Raw genomic sequence first — 17,239 nt, 5'->3', positions numbered from 1 at the left:
CTCCTCCTCCTCCTCCTCCTCCTCCTCCTCCTCCCCCCTTCTTCATTTTATTTACTTAATGTATGAGTGCTCTGTTGCATATACATTCTCAGGCCAGAAGTGGGCATCAGATCCCCCTTATAAATGGCTGAGAGCCACCATGTGGTTGCTGAAAATTGAACTCAGGACCTCTGGGAGACCAGACAATGCTCTTAACTGTTGAGACATCTCACCTGCCCTGTGTGTATTATGTTTCTGATGCTATTGTAAATGGAATTACGATCCAAATTTTCCTTTTTTTGTTAATGTTTTATACTGCAACTTTGCTGGATTCACTTATTAATTCTAACATACAGCTTTTAGGTGTGGTAATTTTAAGGATGAATTAGTTCCAAACATTTCATATGGATGTTAGTATGGATATAAAATCATTTAAACAAGTACATAATCCTCCCTTTGTGGATGCGCTTTTCACAGAATTGTAGTACATCCTGAAGCCACTATGCTGCCACATGTGGCTGGATCTGCTCATGTGCAAGTGTGACTTTTCTAGAATTAAATGAACATCCTGTATCTATATATTTACACAGCAACTGAGGCTGCTCCCTGTGCGCCACATCCTCATGAGACTCTGGTAGTTCACTGTCAGGAACTTAAGTATTACAGCTCACGGCCATCTAATGTAGGCACCTGTTTTAGAGATTGTAGCCACACAACAATGTGTATTTTTCTAACCACCGTTGCCTTGGCTTCCAGAAGCTTCTTTATCTGAGGATGTGTGAAATGACCAGTGCTTCCCCAATCTGGAAATGGCAGCAGCATCTTTTCAGACTCTATCAGTCCCATGTCCCCAGCCTTTCCCACATCACCCACAATTCAGAAGAGAGAGCTAATTCTCCCGAGCCCTATGTGTGTTCTTATGCACAGTCCCAATCAAATGTTGCTTCAACACAGTTCTACTTCAACAAACAGTTCCTGCTTTGGCTCCATGGGCCTTCCCAGATGTGCCAGGAGATCTCTCCCAGAGTAGCTCTCTGCTTCTCCCCCCTCCCTGGCTCCCCTGGCCAGTCTTGAAGAGGTTTGAGTATACCGGACCCATGTGTTCACTTCAGCACGCCTCTGTCCACTGTGTCTACGAAGCACGGGTGGAGAGTGCCCATTCCAGATTGAGCTGGCCTTTAGGAAAGACCTAAACGTTCTATAAGATATCTTCTGTCAGTGAGAAACGTAACTCTTCCCCCTTCCCCCACCCCCCATGGAATAAGAGATCATTTGTTTTAAGCCAGATATGAGTACTGTGAGCTTGAGAGCACGCATTCAGGTTGTCCCAAAGACTTTCTTTTTAACCTGGGGGGGGGGGGAGTTACATGAGATTAAATTAGATGCAAAAATAAAGTTATTAATCAAGGTATTTATCAAATACAACCATGGGGCGGGGAGTGCCGGAGAGGTGACTCCATGGTTCAGAGCAAACGCTGTTCTTGCAGAGGACCCGAGTTTCATTCCCAGCACCCGTGTGGGGCCCCTCATCACTGCCTATGCCTTCAGCTCCTCAGGGGTCCTATGCCTCTGCCACCGTGGGCACCTGAGGATGTGTTTTAGTAAATAAGACAGTGGGGACGTGCACGTCGGCGACTGGAGCAAAGCAAGGGAGCCTGTGCTGTAGGCCTCAGGGAGCATCTGAGAAAATCCTTAGCATTCGTGGAATCCCGTGGTCTCTAAAACATTAAAGCCCAGACCCTCTAAATCAACTGTGCAAAGATCACATGGACTCACAGAAATGGAAGCAGCAAGCATGGGGCCTACATGGGTCTGGGACAGGTCCTCAGCATAGATGTTACAGCCTTCAAGTTAGTATTCTTTGGAACTCCTGAATGTGCAAAAGGGAGGGTCTCTGATTCTTGTGCTTAGCCATTGTCTCTTAAAAGAGAGACAGAAAGAGAGTGGATCCCAGAAGGGTGGGAAAGTGAGGAGGTAGAGGGAGGGAAAACTAAAACCGGGATATAGTGTATGAGAAAAAAGTCTGTCTTTCAATAAAAAGGGGAGCTATATTCCCAGTACTCGGGAGTAGAGACAGGAAGAGCAAGATTCAAAGGGCATCTTCAGCTATATAATGAATTCAAAGCTAGTCTGAGCTACAGGACTCATGGATTATACACACACACACTCACATACAAATACACACACACATCACACACTAAGGGATGTGCCCTATAATCAAAAAGATGTCAGGTTAGATACATGGGTAGACAAAGAATGCCTATTTAGTGGATTAAAGATCACTGAAGATAACTTCACTATTAATCTTCAACATTTTAAGTCCCCACAATTAAATTTTTTAATCAGTCATTCAGCCTTGTATAGTTGTCTGCCTGTGTGTATGTGTGTTTGTGTGTTCTGAGAAGTTTAATTAGCAATTCATTCACCCTGATGTCCATAGTCATATTTTGTGGATGTAATTGCCTAATGTTGTTTTGAGTCCCACAGAACTAGGAATGCTCATTTCTAGCATCTGATAAAGATGGGGCTGCTGTAGGCAGAAATAGTTGTTTGATCTTTAAGGCTGAAGTCCCCCCTCATCATGTCTCTGTGACTAGTCTTCATGATGTGGACTCCGCTTGTTTGGCCTTTGTCACATTTTATATGCAGCGCGGAGCATCACCAGAGGAATGTCGTCTCTGAGTTACCAAGAACTCTGCCCTAAAGCAAAGGTCGAGGGTGCAATGGGAGGGACCTGATCAGGGTCATCTGCATGTCATCAGCTCCCTCACCAGGCTGCCGGTGACCTTCTGCTCTGTGTCTGCAGTCACTGTACTCTATGAAATAGCGTGATGCTTGGAGTGTGTGTTTGGAATAATTTATTGATGTTTTAATTTTAGAGACTTTTGACCATTTTGTAGTCATGTCACGAGGGGGTGGCTCGTTCTGGTTTAGAAATCTTTATTCACAGCTCATATTTTCACACGGTTTTTAATCTAGGTGTTACATCAGATTCTAGTACAGGGAAACAATTGGATAGTCACACTACAGGAGAAATCAGATAAATATATGGTATCATTTTGAATTTCTTTTTAATAAAATTGCCCCTTTGCCAAATATTATTAGTGGCAGCTATAGAAACATAGGGTCAGAGTTATGATCAATCAGAATTCTCTCTATTTCAAGGGCCTAACTTTTCACGTCAGAAAGTAAAGTGTGACTCACTGGAAATACTGACCCCTACTGGCCACTGTCAAGATTCAAGTGTGACATCTAGACCACTGCTGTGTAGCAATTTCTTCGGAGTTGAACCATTCTCTCCCAGGGGGAGGACCGCAGCGAGGGGAACCCCGGAAGTAAACAAACTAACCTTAAAGGGTTCACGGGACCCCTCTCTCCCCCAGGCCTAGATAAGCAATGGGATCGGCTGAGGGAGGGAGAGATTCCTCGTCTTGACCTGTCATGACACCTGCAAGGGTGCAGGGGGAGGTGGACTTTTCAGTGATGATGCAGCCACCTGCGTTTATACAAAGCAGACTGGTCTGCTGCTGGTGTCTGACATAGGGTGAATAAAGGTTTGTTACAGTTCCCTCCAGGAAAAGTCACACAAAGTTCCAGTAACTGTACTTTCTGATACCTCAGAGACGGGTTTAATTTTTAAATGAGTTATTAGGGTATAGTTTCTTAGGCTACAAGTTTCCTTTTTTGAAATAGCATTATCTGAATATTCTATTATGGTTCCCTTTTTGAGGGATTTTTTTTTTATTACTTTTGAAAAGCTAGAGAGCTTCACATTCTTATTCTAGTACTTAAACCTCTAGAAAGGCCTCTCCTGCTCTGGCGTTTGGGAAATTTTGATAAAAAGCACTATGTGCGTTGTCATTGGAGACTGATTGCTTTTATGTAATTGGTTTAAAAGAGTCATCTGTAGAGTCAGAGTTACTCCAAGCTGGGCTGAAGTCTGAGTAGCTAACGGGAATTTTCAGAGCCTTTTCAGTCTTTTCAATGATGGTGGTACCTCATTGTAACTTTTTTAGTTTAAAATAGAAAATAATGTGTGTGAGTGTTCTGCATGCATGTGAATCTGTGCCCCCCCCCCCCAGGTGCATGAAATGTTCACAGAAGCCAGAAAAAGCACATCAGAGCCCCTGAGTAGCAGACAGGTGTGAGCTGCCGCATGCGCACTGGGAATTAAGCCCAGGTCCTCTGCAAAATCAGCCACCGCGCTTAACCTTTGAGTCATCTCTCTGGCCTAGCAGCACAGTAAACTAATTGGTTGTACCGGGGCACTATATTTTTAGTAGATGTTATATTGGTTTTCAGCTGTAGGAATTTAGATCTGAGATAAAGAGGCTCCCCAAATGGGTTCCTTTTGGGGAGATTAAAAACAGCACTCTGCTAGTCTAAATTCTGGAGTTTTTATCTAATATACTGAATAATAAGATCATTTTTTAGGACAGCAGTGAAAAAATGAAACCTAATCAGGATGCCTCAGTTTAAGTAAAATAGAAGGTCTAGCCTGTATGCATCATCCTAACAACAGCATGGAGGACCTGAGTTTGGCTTCCATCACCCACATGGTAGCTCACAACCATTCCTAACTCCAGCCTCAGCAGATCTGGTACCCTTTTTCTGCTCCCCTTGGGCACTATAAATGCGCAGTGCACATACATACTCCCAGGCAAAACACCCATACACATTAAACAAACAAGTAAGTGAAATAAAATGTTTTAAATTTAAAGTATGACGAACGAGAGGATGCAGTGTCACCTGCATTTGCACTTTGGATGGGTGGAGACTTGTATTCTGTTAGGAACGCATTTTAAAGGTTTGACTTTGTGGCCACAGGATGCTAAACCAGCCACAAGGGTGGGAGATCGATAAGTGACTATTAAGAGGACCAGAAATAGCTCACGATAACTGACCTGTGGGCCATTAACATTCCAACTCTCTACAATCATAAACTTCTAGTCTGTCATTTAGTTTTATATAATCTTTAACACTGGTGTCCTGGTTAGTTCTGTGCCATCTGAAAGGAGGGAACCTCACTTGAGACGACGCCTTCATAAGACCCAGCGGTAACTAGTGATGGATGAAAAATGACCCACCCTATTGTGGGTGGTGTCATCCCTAGACTGGAGGTCCTGGGTTCTATAAGAAAGCAGGCTGAGTAAGCCATGGGAAGCAAGCCAGAAAGCAGCACCCATCTATGGCTGGGTATCAGCTCCTGCCTCCAGGTTCCTGCCCTGCTTGAGTTCCTGCCCTGGCTTCCTTTTATGATGAACAGTGCTGTGGCAATGTAATGCAAATAAACCCTTTCTTCTTCAACTTGCTTTTTGGTCGTCGTGGTGTTTTGTTGCAGCGATAGAAACCCTAAGACAACTAGGACGCTGTTTATCCCACTGAGAACTTTAGCTAGAACCTCTCCATGTCACTAATGGATAGGATTGGGCTTGAAGCTGCACTACTTGTCTTTCTTGATCCCAACACAAGGGCCAGAGAGAGGGGGAAGCATTATGTCCAGACTCCCCGTGTCATCTGACAGCTGATCTCTCAGACCCAAACCTTCCAACCCAGCCAGAGAACTGAGGTCACAACTGTGAGTCATCGCTCCTGTAGGGGAGCAAGGCTGGGCTACACCCATCAGGGCTTCAGCTTCCTTCAACGGTTATAATATCTTTTATTTATTTTTGCTCCTTTAGAAAGTCAGAGTGCTTTAAATAATAAAAATGTGCATTCCCATATGAGGAGGTTTTATCATGTTTTATAATAACATGTGATTACATGTAGGGGTTGGGTGTAGATAAATCCATTTTTATGCCGCATGAGGATGTCAGAAATAGATTTCAGAAATATTTATATTCTATGCATAAGTAATATAACATTTGCAGTTTCCAACTCATATATTATCTGGAAGGTAAATGAAAACAAGATGTATGGGTCTAGAGGATTAATTAATCAAAGAAGGGACTGAAGCAAACTTATAAACCTGTGGCTACGTTAGCCCGCTTGGACAACCATAACAAAGCGCCTTTGTTCTTGATGGGTTAAACCTTAGACACTTTTCCAGAGTTCTGCCAGTGAGAGGTTCAAGACCAGTGTTCCCGGTGGCTTGCTTGCTGGCTTGCCCTCCCACGGCTGCTTCTCTGTGGCTTGCCCGCGGCTGCTTCTCCGTAAGTCTCATTTGCCCTTTCCTTGGTGTGGGGAGAGAAATAAGGAGGGAGGGAGAAGAAAGATTTCTGCAGAGTTCTAAAACTAGTCCTAATGCATTCCAACCCACCCTTAAAACTCACTCGGTTTATCCAGCAGGGGTGGTGCACGCTTTTGATCACTGCACTCAAGGGCCAGAACTCTGTGAGTTCTAGACCACCCTTGGTCTACGGAGATAGTTCCAAGACAGTCAAGACTACATAGACAAACTCTGCCTTGAAAAACAAAACAATACAACAACAACAACAACAACAACAACAAAACCCTCCCTCCTCATTTCCTTGGAGAGCCCCCTCCAAGACGGTCCTGTGGGAGTTGCACTTCCTATATGAACCTGAGACACAGTGTAGTCCTATCAGTCCTAAGGCGGTGATAATGGTGACAGGGCCATGGATAGAATGAGAATAATTTTATATGAAATTTCATTTTCCAAGTATCTGGAGACATCACCTTGAAATGGAAAAGAAAACAAACAAACAAACAAACACACTTCTATCGAAATAAAGCAAAGGCGGAAACTGCGAACCTCTGAAGGACGGACGGACGTTGCTGGGCTTTTCCCTCACCTAACAGCAATTAGCGTCGTCCTTCCTTCCCCAGCGAGGCAGCCATGGGAGTAAGAAGTCACAAGAGCCAAATTAGTTCAAAGTAAAATCAGCCCCTAAGACTTCAGGTCTCCAAAAATGTAGTACAATGAGCCACACTCCGGAGAGAGAAGGTGGGGCTATGTCCTAAGTTTTGCCCGCGGTCTGTTGCCTTGACGTATAATATGTAAGGCCACGTGATGAAACCTCCGCACATTTTGTTTTGCTCGGTTCTCATGATGTACCCCACACTAGCCTTGAACATCTGCTCTTCCTGCCTTGTCTTCTTCAACGTTTGTTTACTGGTGCATATCACAACCACGTAAACTTGTAGTTGATTTGACAGAAAATGCTTTGGATCTTTGTCTCTTTTTTTCTATGAAGCATCGCGCTTGACGGATCCTTTGGAACTGAACAGTTTGTTTGTAAGGCAAAAGTTAAAGGCTAGTTTCAGCCTAAAGCATTTCATGCTTGCAGTTGTTTTAAATCGTTGTGTAGCAACCAACACTGTCATCTAGTGTTTTTTATTTAATTATTTTTATTTCTCTTGTTAAATTCTCTTGTTAAAAACAAAAAACAAAAAACAAAACAAAACAAAAAACCTGTTTATTCTGTGTGGAGTGTGTTCCCAAACCTTTGCTTGGGGGAGAACTTGAGTAAAGGCATTTGTAATGCACTGCCATCTTGTTCATATATCTGTTCTTCTGATGGATTAATAACCTGGCTTTTAACATAAAAAAATTAACGAGTGACAATAAACATATTTTAAATATGCCAGTCCTCTATTATATATATATATATATATATATATATATATATATATATATATTTTATATATATATATAAAACCAAGGGGTTCGTGGCATAGCAAGGTAGTGGGATACTTGTTCAACATATGCAGAGCTCTGGGGTAGATTCTCAGCATGGAGAAAAACAAACAAACAAACAAACAAAAAAAGCCAACTTTAATTGGGCACCCTGCACACTCACAATCTTATCACCTGGAAAGATGTGGTAGGAAGACTGTAATTTCAAGACGAGATTGGGTTACACAGTAAATTCCAACCCAGCCTAACCTACACCATGAGATACACCGGAGAACAAAAAGAAACTTCTGAGTTGAAAATACAATAACGGAAATGTACAACTCAATAAATGACGTCGACACCAGGAAGTAGAAAACAGGAAAGAATCAGTGAACGATTTGAATATAGAATTACTCAATCTAAGTAAAAGAAGGAAAATTGACCCCGTACTCTCAAAATGGACAGAGAGACTTGGGTACCTGGGTAACCATATGGAAACAGCTGGCCTTCGTGTTGTCCTGAGTCTGAGCAGGTGGAAAGTTAGACCTGAGAGAACCAAGAGACCGTACCTTTGTGTTGATAGCTCTGTCTCCTGAAGGTCAGACTGCTGCCCCTTAGTAGCTAAACACCCTTGAAGCTGGAGTTAGATCCCTTCCAGTCTCTCAGAAAGCCAGGCAACAAGCCAGCTTTCCCAATTGTCACACAAACACACTAATGAACGTCTTGTCTTAGTCACTGTTGTATTGCTGTGAGGAGACCTCATGACCGAAGCAACTATTACAAAAGGAAGCATTTCACTGCTTACAGTTTCAGAAGTTAGTCTATCATCATCATGTCAAAGAGCATGTCAGTATGAGGGCAGGCATGGGGCAGGAGAAGTAACTGAGAGTTTTACATCCTGATCTTCAGGTGGAGGGGGGTGGGGATGGGTGGAGGGGTAGGGAGAGAGAGAGGGAGGGAGGAAGGGAAGGGAGAGGGAGAGGGAGAGGGAGAGGGAGAGGGAGAGGGAGAGAGAGAGAGAGAGAGAGAGAGAGAGAGAGAGAGAGAGAGAGAGAGAGAGAGAGAGAGAGAGAGAGAGAAAGAGAGAGAGAGAGACTGGGCCTATCATGGGTGTTTGAAACCTTAAAATCCACCCCCCAGTGACATACTTCCTCCACCAAGGCCACGCCCCCTTACGTTTCTAATGCTTTGGAAGAGTTCCTCTCCCTGGTGCCCATGGAGTCAATTCTCACCCAAAACACCAGAAGTCTGCATCCTCAAATGCCTCAACTTCAGTAAAATATCTTTTTTTTTTTTCCTGGTGGTTTTGACCACTCCTTCCATGGGCTCTTCATTACTACGGCAAAAAGTACCCATCACAACCTGGGGACAACCAAGGGTCACCCTACTTCCATGAACTACCACCCACCACGTGAAGATTCATAAACACTCTTACAGGCGCACGCGCACACACGTAAGCCATCCTGCTCCTACCCTGCTCTGCGTCAGCCTTCTCCAAGGCCTCTGGCCTGTACTGTTGTTGGGCTAAATAAACTTCTGCTCAAACTGTCTGCATCTCTTAGACGAATTCCTTCCCTCAAGAAGACAAGAGGGGAAATTTGTAGTCTTATAACAACTCAGATGCCAGAGGAGAGGCGAAGGGAGGCAGGATTGCAGGATTAAACCCCTGTGAGAAGAAATAAAGATTGGAACATTTCCAAGGTGTATAGAAGACAAGGCTGAGAATTCAAGATGCTCAAGAAATGCCAAAGGATAAGCCAAAAATATCAACCCAAAGTCACATTATAGCAAATCTGCAAAGTCAAAGGTAACAGAAAAACTATCATCATCATCATCATCATCATCATCATAATCATCATCATCATCAGGAAGAAACCATTTGAATTGTTATAGACTTCATATTAGAGTCCATGAAAGACAAAATAAAGTTGTGACACATTTAATAAACAACGAAAAACAAATAACGAAATCCAACAAATCTTTCAAATCAGAATTTTAAAACCAAGTAAAAATGTTCTGCAGTGATAAAGGGGGAAATCAAGACATTTTCTGGTAAAGAAAAAAAAAATGACTTTGTTGCCTGTATCTCAGAAAGGAGATAAAATTCCTATAAATCAAATAGAACTATCAGAAAAGGGAATTTCAAGAAGAAACACCAGTTAGAAAAGGAAAGAATAGTAGAGAGAGTAACATATAAGTAAATATACCAGACTTTCCTTCAAACAGTTGAAGATGAAGTTATAGCAGTGAGCGTTCCTATTCCAAATGCAGAGGCAATGTTTACAGGAATAAATTTAGACAAGATTAAAGGAGCATAAAAGGAGGTAAGCTATCCACACTCCTCTCAACCTGGTAAATACTGACCCCAGTAGACTGTGGTAAGTTATGTACAGATAATGTAAGAAGCATACAAAGCAAGCTACTAAAGATAAACCCAGAAGAATTGCTACAATGTTTATATAATGTTAAAATGTTTATATAACTCAAAGGGAGACATGGAAAAGAAATCAGGTAAATTAATAACAGAACCAAGAGAAATCAAAGACATCCTGAAATCCTAACTTACCAGTAATTAAAATGTAACTTAAATGTAAATATATTATTAAAAGACAGAAACTGGAAGACTAGAATCAAAATAAACAAACCAATCATGACCTAAAGCTATGCTGTATATCATAAACTCATTTAAAACTATATTCCTGTTGGAAGTAAAATGTGGAAAGCACATGCCAGGAAAGCACTGACCACAGGAAGTCAGGACTCTTACGTTGTTTGGAGAACAGTCCTTAAAACAAGTGAATCACTGGCGCAGAGAGAGACAACACACAGTGACTACATACCACAATGTGTGTATGCATACGGGCAAATTCTACAGGCAAATTCTACAGGCTATGTGGAGCAGGTGCCCACTGAGTTGAAAGTAGGTAATCTCCATTTAGAATCGAATACCGCAAGATTAGCAGCAGCTTGATGAATGTTTAGGAGCTTTTGAAAGTACAAAGATAGGTCCTCTCACTTAAAGGTCTCAACGTTGTGGTTGCTCCTACACACCCAGCCCACTTGGGAGACACCCTCATGAAAGGCTTTGGGGAGCATCAAGATTGCCATTTCAGGTAAAAGAGTATTAAGTTTGTACTCAAAGTCTTAGCTGAATCACAAAGACAAGAGAAAGAAAGAAAATGGATGCAGGTGAGAAAGGTAGATGCCAATGTTCTTTTGCATATGATAGGATCCTTAACAGAGCCTTAACAGACCTCTAGAAAACTTAGTCTGATACACACTTGCAACAAAGTAGCAGGATGCAAAACTGACCTACAAAAATCTGCAGCCTTTCCATATGCTAACCTTGAACTCATCAAGAAAGAAGTTAACGGATGGGGGAAACCTCCAGAAAATAAAACCAATCTAGATGACCATCGATCGATGAATGGATAAGGAAAAAAAAAATGTGTCTTTGGTTGGAAGAAATGCACAAGTGGAGTTTTCCTATTTATCAAGATAAAAGAAAAAGAATATGTCAGGAAAACAAGCATAACTGGAGATCTTGCTAAACAAAATAAACCAGACTCGGAAATACTGCATGTTTTCCTCCATTCACAGGAGTGTGTTTGTGAGTGTGTGTGTGTGTGTGTGTGTGGTGTGAGTGTGTGTTTGTGTGTGTGTAGTGTGTGTGTAGTGTGTGTGGTGTGTCTGTAGTATGTGTGGTGTGTGTATATGTGTGTGGGGTGGTGTGAGTGTGTGTGCGATGTGTGTGGTGTGTGTGTGTATGAGGTATGTGTAGTGCTTTGTGTGTGTGTATGTGTGTATGAGGTGTGTGTGGTGTTGTGTGTGTGTGTGTGTGCGATGTGTGTGGTGTTGTGGGTGTGTGTGTATGAGGTGTGTGTGGTGTTGTGTGTGTGTGTATGTGTGTGTGTGTACTGAGGGTCATGAAAGGGGAGCAGCAGAGGTCTTCATGATGGAAGAGAGAAAATAGAATACATGTGACAGAAGCAAAGGGGATCTGTCTGTGCACAGGAAGAGGTGATATATGAAGGAGTAAGGAGAGTGGGTGGGGGTGGGGGGCAGCAATGGAGGGAAATGAGTAAGAAAAACCATAAAGATACATGCTATGAAAATGAAACCCATTGTTTGGTATGCCAAAGCCAAAAATCCATCAGTAAGAAAGCAAAGAACAAAATGAATGGCTAGTTATGAACTACAGAAGTTAAAGCAAAGTCAATGCAATCAACATTTAAAATATATTCTGGGGCTGGTAAGAAAACAACTGAGCTGCAAACTGTAAGAAAATTACTTGCAAATTACCTCCTTGAAAAAGAACTGGAGTCTATAACCTAAATGAGCCCCTAAACACATATAAAGTGGATAGTTCAATTAGAAAATGGGCAAATCATGAAACATTTCAGTGAAGGGGAAACTGGGCCATCAGAGTAAGCACAAGAGAATTCAGTGTCATTGGGCCTTTGGAAAGTCCAGGCGACCCCAAGTGAGATCACCACATGTCTAATAGCACAGCTAGGGCTTTAACTATAGGTTATCGATGGGTTGTATGAGTAAGAGCACTTCATCTGCAATCATGAGGGTCAGGGTTCAACCAAAGATTCTACACAAGAAGCTGGGCATGCCTGTGTCCAACACCCCTCCCCTACACTGTGCTTAAAGACAAACAACCACTCTTGGGATCTCAAGAGCTGGATGGACTGACAGCCTGGGAAACACTGCAGTCTTGGGGATCAGTGAGAGAGCCTATCTTAACCCAGAAAGTTAAAGAGTGATAGAGAAATATGTTACTATTGCTTTGGCAAGCACCACACGCGCGCACGAACACACACACGCAAATAATAATAATAATAACAATAAACACTAACAAAATCAAATGCTGGCAAAGCTGAGAGGAAAATTCAGGCTCATGCATCGTCACTAGAAATATGAAATGAAACCCTGGAAAATAACTCGGGGATCTCCTTACAAATTAAATATACAGTCATCTGTAGCAACTTCTTAAGTAATCTGACAAAGCTGTAAGAGACCAAAATATCCAGCAATTGGCCAGTGGTTACATAAACAGGTAGGGCTCAGCAGAGTGTGACTTCAAATGGGAAGATAATGGTCGCTAGGGTTAACACACACACACACACACACACACACACACACACACACGCTGAGAGAGAGAGAGAGAGAGAGAGAGAGAGACAGACAGACAGACAGACAGACAGACAGACAGAGAGAGTCAAGTTCCTGGATCTATGTTGCTGCATATTTAAGATACAGTGGAGCCAAGTGGAGTGAAGGGTACAAGGGATCACTGAGCTATAATTGCAAGTTCCTCTTGTGTGGTTTTGTTTTAAATTGTGTTGGGTAGCCGTGGCTCACATTATTTCTCAAGAGGAGACTTGATGAAAAATGGAAAACTCAATCACAGTTTTAACCTAACATGACCACTGGCTAAGAGAAGCTGACAGCAGGTGGGTGGCTGCTCCCCCTCCACCCCCAATCCTCACCAGCCTTGGGCAGTTCTCCAAACTTAAGGATGCAACCGCACGCCCTGAGAGGGCAGAGTCAGAAGCACTGGGCTCAGACGTTCCCACCACTGATAGCAGAACTTTTGCGAACTTCAAACATTTGTTGAGAGAGATCTCCTGGCCCCGCCTCCTGCAGGCAAGTTAAATCTGGGCGCCGCCTCGCTCCTCCTGAGCTCTGCTCTGTCAGTGGAGACTTAGACTTGGAACAAACAGCCAGAGCAGGAGGCTGGCAGGACTCTGCGCTCAGCATGCAGGCGCTCAACATCACCGCGGAACAGTTCTCCCGGCTGCTGAGCGCGCACAACCTGACTCGGGAGCAGTTCATTCATCGCTACGGGCTGCGACCGCTGGTCTACACTCCGGAGCTGCCCGCGCGCGCTAAACTGGCCTTTGCGCTGGCTGGAGCACTCATTTTTGCCCTGGCGCTCTTTGGCAACTCTCTGGTCATCTATGTGGTGACCCGCAGCAAGGCCATGCGCACCGTCACCAACATCTTCATCTGCTCTCTGGCACTCAGTGATCTGCTCATTGCCTTCTTCTGCATCCCCGTCACGATGCTCCAGAACATCTCGGACAAGTGGCTGGGTGGTAAGACAGTGATTACGTGTGCACACGCACACACGCGCACACACATAGAGACACACAGACACACATGTGTTTACACTTCTGATTCTCTCTCTCTCTCTCTCTCTCTCTCTCTCTCTCTCTCTCTCTCTCTCTCTCTCTCTCTCATTGAATCCTGTGACATTCTTGGAAATGCCCTGCCTTGTAACCCTGTAGACAAAAAGTGGGTGGGGGCGGGGGTGGAGGCGGGGTTGAGGGTGGGGGTGGGGAGTTGCCCTTAAGGTTCAATCCAGACATGGGTTGAAGTGAGAAGAATAATAGTTCAGGTAGCCTGTGCCTCCAACTGATTTCAACCCTTTCCCATAATTACAAGGTAAGAGTTCCCTTTATTTTTAATGAAATAATAATAATAATAATAATAACAACAGCAACCCAAGGCTAAAAATCTCTTTTCATTTTCCAACTTCCCGATTTGTGTACCAGTTACTTGTGTTGCTTCCAGATAAGAGCTTGTAATATAAGTGCTGGTAATAAATGTTGGCTAGTATATGACCTTTTCTTTTCTTTTCTTTTCTTTTCTTTTCTTTTCTTTCTTTCTTTCTTTTTTTTTTTAACAACAAATAACATATTTGCAGCAAAAAAAAAAAAAAAAAAAATCCTAGACAAGTAAGTCCTTTGTAGAAATTGTACTAATAGACTCATGTAGAGAGAGCAGCAGACAGCACGTCACCTCTTGACTTCTATGAGGGAGATGAGACCTGCCCCCCCCCCCCGCCTCCTTTGAAGAGGGGCAGAAACACGAAGAAACACTGGGGGCGGGTCCGTAAGCATGGAACAGTGTGTGCACACTGGAAGTTAGACTTTCTAGTCTTCTCCCAGACACACAGCTAGCGTCTATGGATTTGTGTGCTGCGCTCTTCCCACTGTTTCGTGGCCCCTCGGGAGGGTGTGTAGCCTCTCTGTGTTTCCATAAAGAACTGTATTCTTGTGACCACATTTTAAAGAAGTGATTTTAAGTAAGGGAGGTGGCTCTTTCTGCTGTGATGGGCTGTCATCTCTGCCCTCCTACTGGAGTCTTTCTAACGCATGAGTGGTTTGTTTTTTTTTTTTTTCTCACCCCGCCATTGCCCACTGCGCATCACTAGTTTATTGCTCCACCGCTGCTGTTTTCCACGGATTTGTACTGAGTTTATTTCAGCAAGTGAGTCTGCTAAGTTGTTGGCTCTCATCTCATCTATCATGCATTTCTAAGGCATGAGAAGCTACTGGGCATGCGGCATTGACCTGACGGTAGTGATATCACGGTTCACAGATGACGCTTCCTCACGTTGCCTAGTGAAATCACTGCAGTTGAGATTTGAGAGTCACCCACTGCAACAAGCGCCAAAGAATTCCTGGGTGGTGGGCGGAGTTCTGGGCCCTTGCACAGGACTTCTTGTGGAGGAAAGGTCTTAAGAGTTTGCTACATCTGAATGCTTGCACACTGATTTAGAAAGTAATTGTATTCCACTTTAAAAGGGACATAGATAGGCAATGTGGGATCGTTGGAGTAGTCCAAAGACTAGATTGCCCCTTTAGCTCTAACACAAGCTAATTGGGTATGTTTGGGCTTCGGTTTTTCAATAAAGTATTGAGGAGTAGACTAGAGAATAGAGCAGATCACTTGCCCCCAGCCAGAGGGATGTGTGGTTCCCAGGGAGGGCCAGGCACCTGCAGAGAACATAAGTAGGAATGGCCAAGGTCAACCTCAGGCTCCCTGCTTCTTTTTTCCCTTTGCATCCTGTTTTACAAGAGACATTTCACTTTAGCTTCTAAATGCTAAAAAGAGAGGGAAATATGCTACAGGGTTAGTGTGAGAAAACGTAAAAGAGTTTTAAGAAATGATCCTATCAGGCACGGTCACATACCTGTAATCTAGTATGTTAGTAGCAGGAGGATGGCAAGTTTTTGGCAGACCTGGGCTACATTGTGAGTTTACATAAGGAGAGCCTGTATCACAGAAACAAAATGGGGGCAGGGCGGTCATGCCATGAACATATATGGTTAATTCTATTCGTAGCTGTTTAGTTGGAGGTGGCTTATATTTATACAGGCAGGACTAGATAAATAATGGTTTATAAGCTGAGTGTACAACAGCAAAATTAGTTAAGTTGAGAAGAAAAAAACCCAAAGAAGACCTTCAGATAGGTATAGAGAGAATTAACTTGCAGGCTGTAAGTAGGATAATAAACATGATACATTATCAAAGGTGAGCTCACGAGAATGTAAAAGATGAGAAGGAATTCATTAGTTACTTGACAAACCTATTGAAAAATCTTCTATGTGACAAATTATCACTGTGGGAAGACAAAAAGTAAAAAAAAAAAGCTTGAAGTTTTTGCAGGGTCTCAGAGAATGCAAGAAGTCCCAAAATAAGAAAAATTAAAATGTGGTAGATGAGGGACCTCTCTGTTGCTGGAACACTCCAAGAAAGTGATGTCTAAGAACACTTGCCACTCTAAGTTTGGGGAGAGGAAAAAATGCTGTATTTTGGAAGACTGTATAAAACATTTCAATCGATTTTATCAAAGAGAATGATGGGAAGAGACGGAAAAGCAGGTCACTGCAACTAAGGAAGGAAATGTGTTGTGTAAAAGCCAAAAATAAGGAGATCTATCATCAGGGTTGGGGAGGAATACAAAGCGTCCCTGTGGAGCTCAGCAGGAGGGAATGCTGGTCCCAGAGTAGCTGCTTCCCAGACAGACAGGCAGGATGACTGCCTGGATTGTCACATCTTCTGTTGCAACTGCTACTGCTGTTCCCCAAGAGAAACCAAGAATGCGGATTTTCTAACTTTTACATGTAACTCAAATTAAAAAGCAAAACACAATGGGGTAAAAAACAAAAACAAACAAACAAAAAACCCAGATCTCTACAGCTCAAGTCATAAATAATTCTCACTTCTAGTTAGTGAGTTTTCTAACAAGCCACTGTCCCAAATAGTCCAGGTAGTAGGAGGTGAGCAACTGCTTTTTCTTTCAATCCACTGCTTCCCTTGAGAAGGATCAGCATCACCTACTAAATCAGCACATTCATTTTAACAAGATCCTCAGATGATGAATATCGCAAATTAAAATCTGGTGATCAGTGGTTCTCAGACACCCCACCCACCTCCACCCCACAGAGAGAGAGAGAGAGAGAGAGAGAGAGAGAGAGAGAGAGAGAGAGAGAGAGAGAACACACACACACACACACACACACACACACACACACCACAACCCTTCCAAAGGGCTCCGAGAAATGGCCTTAGACAGTCTGGAGTCCAGTGACAGGACTCGCTGGGACTAGGAGCCCCTAGAACTGCCAGATGGAGTCCATGGTCCTCAGTTCCATCCAGGGCTGGCTTCAAAGATGTCATGCTACTGGTTTGCAATCCGTTCTAGGGTGACACTACAGAAATCAACAGCTACAATTGATGGCTGGAAAGCAAACAGGTCATTTTGTCTTTCCAGAGCACCACAGAGCAGACTTTCTTCTTCTTCTTCTTCTTCTTCTTCTTCTTCTTCTTCTTCTTCTTCTTCTTCTTCTTCTTCTTCTTCTTCTTCTTCTTCTTCTTCTT

At 43.1% G+C, this 17,239-nt stretch overlaps 1 protein-coding gene across 1 annotated transcript in view; it reads left to right on the top strand.

Annotated features, from left to right (window-relative positions):
* Positions 1-13,276: 13,276 nt before the first annotated feature.
* Positions 13,277-17,239, top strand: part of Qrfpr (pyroglutamylated RFamide peptide receptor) — a 39,291-nt gene continuing 35,328 nt past the window's right edge. Inside the window, exon 1 of the mRNA XM_021196695.1 lies at positions 13,277-13,665. Coding sequence (XP_021052354.1) covers positions 13,326-13,665 — 340 coding nt within the window. The 5' untranslated portion in view covers positions 13,277-13,325. The remainder of the gene's footprint in view (positions 13,666-17,239) is intronic.

The sequence above is a fragment of the Mus pahari genome, chromosome 4 (assembly GCF_900095145.1).
Source record: "Mus pahari chromosome 4, PAHARI_EIJ_v1.1, whole genome shotgun sequence".
Taxonomy (NCBI): Eukaryota; Metazoa; Chordata; class Mammalia; order Rodentia; family Muridae; genus Mus; species Mus pahari.
The sequence above is the reverse complement of the archived record's forward strand: the minus strand, read 5'-3'. Positions and strand labels throughout refer to the sequence as shown.